Source organism: Verticillium alfalfae, genomic scaffold, assembly GCF_000150825.1.
Source record: "Verticillium alfalfae VaMs.102 supercont1.3 genomic scaffold, whole genome shotgun sequence".
Classification (NCBI taxonomy): Eukaryota; Fungi; Ascomycota; class Sordariomycetes; order Glomerellales; family Plectosphaerellaceae; genus Verticillium; species Verticillium alfalfae.
Window position 1 is genome coordinate 830,861 of NW_003315036.1, and position 7,315 is coordinate 838,175.

The following is a 7,315-nucleotide window of genomic DNA, read 5'->3' on the forward strand; positions in this document are numbered from 1 at the left end:
CGCCCTGCCAGGGCTGACGAAAGTGTACACACCGACTGGAGGTCGATGTACGAGCATGTTCTGAGCTGCGTCTTTTCACGGAAATACAGGACACAGGCTCCGCCACAACCCACATGGAAAAAAGGCAGGCCGAAACCGCCGGGCGTGCAGCACGAATTGACCGACATTTTTGAGTTCTCCGCAACCACTTCGTCTGACCTGCCTTGTGCTGTAGGACAGGACCGCAGCATTCTGGCGTCACGAGATCGCGAAGACGTCAACATAAGCCATATCTGGAAGGGAAAGGTGGTTGACACGTTGTATATTTGAGATGTCACCCAGTCTTAGGTTCTGTGGACAGTGTTGAGGGCCGATATTATTGGAACCCATTGTGCGACAGAACTCAACATGCAAGTTACTATAATGGCCGCGGTACACACATGCAAAGTGTTTCACGTGCCCTCTTGCTTTACCGAGTGACCCAATGGCAGGTTCCAATCGCCTGGTCTTCCTGGTGAATCTTGTCTTGTTCCTGTATCATCATGGCCATGCATTCGCACAATGACATCGCCTCAGGAACGTTTGCTTAAGCAAGTCGCATGCCACTCATTTCTTCGTCGGCTGTCTACTATATAACTGGTAAGGGAACGCTAAAGGCCTGATAGTAGAAATACTTTATGGTGAACCTCCTGCTCTGTGCTCGTGAAAGCTCGCGGACCTTGCGATCTCTATGCCAGGAGGCACTTGTGGAGCCAAGAATCGGGTGGCTCAGGGGCTGCTCGTCTGGGGGCTTGAGACCACAGGGCGACGGAGAGCTAGATTTCAGACGTTTAGCTACCCCCTGCCTTAAGATAACTATCGGATATCCTCTGCGAAAGACCTCTTCAACCTGCTCATTCCGCCGCTTTGACAAAAGTATGACAAAAGTATAGGCCCTAGGCCTATGACTTAAGGCTCTTAGCAGTAGCGCGTGGAATGTGTATGACGATGCGATAACAACAAGCAACGAAATGAACCCTGGTATGTTCACAAAGCGGGCAGAGCAAGCCCTGCGATCCACGCGGCATTCACAACATCATCTCTAAAAATTGGCGTCGGCAAATGCTTACTGCCGCTACTGTCTATTTGTCAGTGCGTGGTATAGAGCAGAGTGAAGAGGTCTTCCAAAAGGTCCGCAGCAATGAGAACATAGGCAGGGGGGCAGAATACAGCTGCATTCTGGCCCTCCGCAGTCTTGATATATGCGTTTCTCGTAACTAGCCTCTGACCGACCGCCCTGCTGAGTAGCTCCGCAGGGCCACCTGACAACGTTTGATGTAGCCGTTACTATCAACTCCAAATCAGGCCGGTGCTATTCTACATGCAGGGTGGAAGAAATGTCACAGTGTCCTCCAGAAAAGATTCAGATCTCCAGTCCAAAGATCGAGAAGCTGCCTAATCCTTATGACCATAACCGATATCTGGTGCAGCGAAAGTTTTTCCGAGGCTGGCCAGACTGACTTCTTGTTCTTCTTCTTAGTCGTACCAAGTTTCTCCCCTCGATATTTTGCTTCCTTGAACTTCATGGTCTCCTCGTCCTTGATATAGCTATGAAAGGCCACGTGTGTTCCCTTCCGCATATTCTCATCGTCCTTGTAGCAGAGTGTGATGTGCGGGCCTTTTGCATCCTTTTGGTAGACGCTATGAATGGAAATCGTGCCGTGCAGGTCGGAGCTGGTTCGTCTGGTTCGCAAAATGCTCCGACCTGGAAACCTGGAAACCCGCTCTGATTATCGTAGCAAGGATAAGCCATACTGAATGAAGATTGCTTGAGGATAAAGCTTTTTGGCTCGCGCTGTTTGGTCAGCTATGGCGACAAGCTTTCGCATGTACTCCTCCGTTTCTGGGCGGTGTCTTTTATGGAAGTAGTACTTGACAACATTGATCGTAGAGCCGGACATATTTGATAATTAGGCAGTGGAAAGTGAGCGAGGCTCTCGTGAATGTGAGACTTCATGACAAAGATTTCCGAGTCGGTCTCTCTACCACTTTATGAATTCACGTCAAGTACCGTCGGTTCCAATGCTTAATCTTCATGTTTCTTCCGAGGCCATATCAGTCCTTGCTCAGGGTGCAACCCCATATGATGCGCAATCGTGATAACTTTTAAGCGGTCGTTATCAGTTGATTTTTGACTTAGTCCAACGCCTACGGTTTCATGTTGCCCGGTACTCACTCATAATGACAGGGTGGGGGGTCGGCAAAGGTTCTCAACTTTCAGGCGGTTTGTATATAAGGTACAGTAGTGACCAAGCTTCGTGGAGTTTTAATTAGCCACAAGGGCGCTCTGTAGCTTCTACCGCTGGCGGCTACCTAAAGTCAGCTTGCCTTGCTGCACCCTATAACGCGCTAACCCGCGAGAAGCACAGCTTCGTGCCGCATTTCCCCTGCCGACCTTCACCACATCTGTTTAACGCGCGGAACTGCGATACACACTCTCTTCTTTTCTGGCAAAGCGGTTTCTTTCGCAGCTGCCGTGCTGTCGCGCCCGAATTGTTCCCCAGCATCGCGGATTGCAATTGGCAACCATGTCAACAAACCGTCCTCGCCACAAACACATTGACGACGTTGAAAGGCTCGACTATTATGAGCAAGGTGGATACCACCCTCTTCCAAACGGAAGACTGCCTTCACAAGCGGTACAGAATAATGCACAAGTTGGGTTATGGGAGCTACTTAACTATCTGATCAGCCAGAGATGAACAGCTTTCCAAGTACATCGCCGTTAAAGTCGGCGCCGCTTCATCCAACCACAAGGAAATCGACATACTCAACCGCCTTGCCAACCATCCTGCTGGAGAGAGGTGTCTCGGTAGAGTCCGGTTCCCACCCGTACTCGATCGCTTTAACGTTCATGGGCCAAATGGAACCCATCCCTGCTTCGTCACGGTACCAGCCATGTCCAGTCTTGCTGTCAGGACCCCTGCGGAGCCACCAAGGGCGTGCCAAGCTAAGGGGCTGGCTAGGGAGCTAAGGGCCCGGAGAGAACGTATATATAGGCTGCGGAGGGCCCCCCAAGCTGCGGAGGGCCAGAATTCAGATGTATTCCTATCCCATACCTATAGTCTATCTATCTGCGGACCCTGCGGAAGACCCCTTCACTCTGCTCTAAACAACGCTCTGCCACTTGCCGATGCGATCGCGGCTAGTGACCACAAACCATTCTAGACCAATGTTGCCAGGTCTATTCCTGCACATCTCGCCATGGCTGTGGCACATATGCACAGCGTAAGATGTGTTCACAGCGGTAAGTAATTCAAGCTGGCCGTGCCGCGTAAAAATTGGCATACTGACCTTCTCTAGATCGTCACCTTGGAAACCTCCTCCTTCAAAATACCGGCAGGGATAGATGACTTGACAGTACAGTAGCTCTACAATCCGTATGATATGCCGGAGCCGGAACCTGTTGTGTCGGAAGAGTAATCGGCCACTCTCATTGCCAGGTGTCCCTTCACACGTGTACGCTCCGATTTGGATGGGAAACCCAAGCAATGTGATTTCGTTTGGTGAATCGAAACTCCTTTTCGTCGACTTTGGCACAACTTTTTATTCAGTCCAGGAATCGACAAATGGAGATTTGAGTCGTATATCCCTCTCGAAATCAGACCACCCGAGGCTAGATTTGAACCTACACAGCCATTGACCTTCGCATCGGACGTTTGTAATCTTGGCTGCATGATATGGGCAATCCTCGGCGCGAAACCGTTCCTTGTGCAAGGTTGTTTGGGCCAGAGAGCGCTGCCGCAGCTTGAATTGATGCCCTGGGGCCTCCGCCAGATGAGTGGTGAGAGAGTGGCAAGCCACAAGAAAGACAGAGTCGTTTGATGGGAATGTAAGACCAAAGCCAGGTAGAGAGGTATGGACATTCGAACAACGAGTTGAAGATAGCATACAGTACCGCGGAGAGAGAGTGGTATGGAGATGATTGCTGATGACGAAAGGGAAGCCATCTTTGAGATGATCAGGGGCATGCTGAAGTTTTGTCCTTGCGATCGCATGACTGTTCAGCAGGTGTTGGAAACAAAATGGATGAGGAAATGGGCCATCCCAGGAACTGAGAGATCATGGGAAACGCGGGGCACCTTCTTTGACAAGTTTCAATCATTTCAGTGTAGGACTATTGCGATGATTAGCGGTCAGGAATTAATCATCGAGAAATATGTTGGCCGCAACTCAGCGCCCTTGGCCTTTTGTCGTAAGTACTATCTTTTGAACCCCCGAATTTTGGATATCTAGTCATTGGGAAGGTCATGATCCTCTTCCATCCATCAGGATAAGCTATCGTGGTTCGAAGCCTCCAAAATTAGCGCCCTCTCGGTCTTGGCGCCGCAGCCGCCTCGTGACGACCTGTTTGCATTCAACGCAATGATGAGGGTCAGAGGAAAACAGGACGGGGCCTAAGACTATTGGCTAAGAGCGAGAAATGCGGTCAGGAGGTGCAATATATCGCCCCGATCATCCGCACAAACAACATCAGGGGCCGAACGCTACGACAGACGAGACTCAAACCAGGCTGCTCGTATAATGGTCGCCGCAAAAACTGATAGTGACCATAATGCGAGATTTCCGTGGGACAGAGGTAGGTTCAGCACGGTAAAGAATGGTCTTCGCGCACCGACAAGTGCCAGGAGGCCCTTGCGGAGCCATGGGGCAAGGGATGGGTGCTAAGAACTCAGAGAACATGTACTCAAAGGACTGCGCAGGTGTTGTGTGTTGCTTACGAACTACGTGCGGAAGACCCCTTCACTCTGCCAAGAAGCATCATAACATTCACCCATGAGGGCATCAATCCTGCCTTAAGGCGCCTAAGTATGATCAGTTCACATCATGAGTTATTAAAGTGAAAGGTCGAAATATCGACTTGCTGATTAGGGTAGAGAAAACAAAACGAAAATGAAAAAACATACAACACCAGGTATTCGCTGGTCGTCACCGACCCAACTACTAATCCGGCCCTTACTGGCTTATCTATGGGAGAGCGGACGGGATCCCGAGTTTTCCAGCAGGTATGGTCGTATGTGCTAGGTTTCGCCGCTTTTGTCAACTATAATCTATTAAAATTCCCTCACACCGATCATCAACCCTTCTTGATTCACGACCCCAATTTAGGCATGCAGCTAATGAAGCTAGGCAGTTCCAATCATCAAGTGCTTGGGGGTCCCTTTCAATTACTGAGCCTCTGGCTCCATGCAATTGTGTGATCACAGGGCAACATTGCAAGCTGATGTACCTTCGTCTGGCAGTGTAGCGTGTCTAACACTCATGAGTCACTGAATCTCGCGATCCTTCGAGCAATACGCGACACCTATGACGCCAACCCAAGCGCATAGAGAGAGCTTGCGACTCCCTGTTACCCCTCTTTAGTCCCGATGCTACCCATCAGGGTTCATCACGGCGCGCCATATGTGCTTGCAAATCGTTAGCGACATGAGTTCAGGGACTGTCCCTTATGAGCGGCCTACATGCTGCTTCTGGCTTTCACGGAATCTTGGGCACCTTATTCCTTCATTACGTTTGGCACGGCGTTACGACACAAGAGAGGCAGACGCAGCACCTAGAATTGCCGGGTACGGAGTCCGTGTTCTGGTGGCCTGCGGGCAGCATTGCTCGTTCGATGCACCAGATGGTGCCGGCGGAATTCCCTCAATCGGCCATTTCCATCCGATGCAGGCTCCGCTTTCTGCGGGATGGGCAATGGCGGGATCATGCATCTGGGGCCAAGTGAGATCATCGATGAGTTCATCAGGGTCCACGAGCTCGAGCGACCCCTCGTACGTCCATTTTGTGTGGAGTATGACAACCAGGGGCAGCGGAATAAGAACCTTGTGCCCCTCACTCGTTCCGAAGCCCACCCCTCACTACACACATCTCGACGATATTTCTCATTACAGGAGCCAAAGAGAAGACAACTCTGTCATCAATTAGCACACAGTCACCATCCAGCAATCCCAAGAACCACTACCAACATGTCGTTCGGCACCAAGGCTACATTCCACACCGGCGCGCAGATCCCCACGCTGGGATACGGCACCTGGCAGTCGTCTCCTGGCGAGGTCTCCGTGGGCGTCTACGAAGCCCTCAAGGCTGGCTACCGCCATCTTGTAGGGCCCTTCGCTTGGATCAATGATTTCCTGGCGCGCAGCAAGATTGCTAACTGTAGTCACAGGATCTCGCCAAGATCTACCAGAACCAGCCCGAGGTCGCCGAAGGCATCAAGAAGGCCTACAAGGACATTCCGGGACTCAAGCGCGAGGATATCTTCATTGTGAGTGCCCGCAGATGCTCCAGGCCTCTAGGAACCAAGGATCAATGCTGACTTATGGATCTCTCAGACCTCCAAGCTGTGGAACAAGTATGTGCTCGTACAACACCTACGGCATTCCGACTACTTTCTGCTGATACTCGGAACTAATTGATCAATAGCTCTCACCGTCCCGAATATGTCGAGGCCGCCCTTGATCAGACTCTGAAGGAGCTTGAACTTGACTACCTTGACGTACGTCTTTCGGCACTTCGTTGTAGCAGGGCAATAGAATAATGTCGCTGACAGCGTACAGCTCTACCTCATCCACTGGCCTGTCGCATTCAAGCGCGACGGTGCTGCTGACGCTGACAACCTCTTCCCCGCCTCCGAGAACGGCAAGGCGGTCGCTGTCGACGACGACGTGTCCATCGTCGACACCTGGAAAGGTACGCATATTCCCGAGACCTCGATGCCGTACTGTTTCTGACGAGAATAGCATTGATTGATCTGCCCAAGTCCAAGGTCCGCAACATTGGCGTCTCCAACTTCACGGTCGAGCACCTTGAGAAGGTCATCAGCGCCACTGGCGTGGTTCCCGTCGTCAACCAGATCGAGCGCCACCCTCTTCTCCAGCAGAATGACACCGTCATCAAGTACGCCAAGGAGAAGAACATTCACATCACTGCCTACTCTGTCAGTTGATCTCGTCATGATTCTTTTGGAAGTATGCAATGGCTAACCGGAATTTAGGCATTCGGCAACAACAGCATTGACGCGCCGCTCCTTCTCGTCAACGACACTATCAAGGCCGTTGCCGAGAAGAACTCCGCGACCCCCGCACAAGTTCTGTAAGTTTTGACACGCTCCCTGCAATCAAGGTGTATGTACTAACATGGGAATAATAGGCTCGCGTGGGCCCAGATCGGTGGTCACAGTGTTATTCCTAAGTCTGTAACCCCCTCGCGCATCGCAGCCAACTTCCAGGAGATCAAGCTCTCAGACGAGGATTTCGCCGCCGTCAGCAAGATTGGCGAGAACCCCGTGCGATACAAC

At 51.3% G+C, this 7,315-nt stretch overlaps 3 protein-coding genes across 3 annotated transcripts; 2 read left to right on the forward strand and 1 right to left on the reverse strand.

Annotated features, from left to right (window-relative positions):
* Window positions 1–1,107: 1,107 nt before the first annotated feature.
* VDBG_02762 (predicted protein) lies at window positions 1,108–1,598 on the reverse strand (the record flags this gene model as incomplete). The annotated part of the gene is made up of 2 exons (XM_003006577.1): window positions 1,108–1,280; window positions 1,505–1,598. The coding sequence occupies 2 exons, from the start codon at window positions 1,596–1,598 to the stop codon at window positions 1,108–1,110; spliced, it is 267 nt and encodes an 88-aa protein (XP_003006623.1).
* Window positions 1,599–2,546: 948 nt separating this feature from the next.
* VDBG_02763 (protein kinase domain-containing protein) lies at window positions 2,547–3,371 on the forward strand (the record flags this gene model as incomplete). The annotated part of the gene is made up of 4 exons (XM_003006578.1): window positions 2,547–2,613; window positions 2,711–3,060; window positions 3,187–3,265; window positions 3,322–3,371. The coding sequence occupies 4 exons, from the start codon at window positions 2,547–2,549 to the stop codon at window positions 3,369–3,371; spliced, it is 546 nt and encodes a 181-aa protein (XP_003006624.1).
* Window positions 3,372–5,813: 2,442 nt separating this feature from the next.
* On the forward strand, window positions 5,814–7,114 carry VDBG_02764 (GCY; the record flags this gene model as incomplete). Its single annotated transcript, XM_003006579.1, has 7 exons — window positions 5,814–6,119; window positions 6,185–6,283; window positions 6,351–6,370; window positions 6,442–6,514; window positions 6,576–6,708; window positions 6,759–6,955; window positions 7,013–7,114. The coding sequence occupies 7 exons, from the start codon at window positions 5,985–5,987 to the stop codon at window positions 7,112–7,114; spliced, it is 759 nt and encodes a 252-aa protein (XP_003006625.1).
* Window positions 7,115–7,315: the final 201 nt, after the last annotated feature.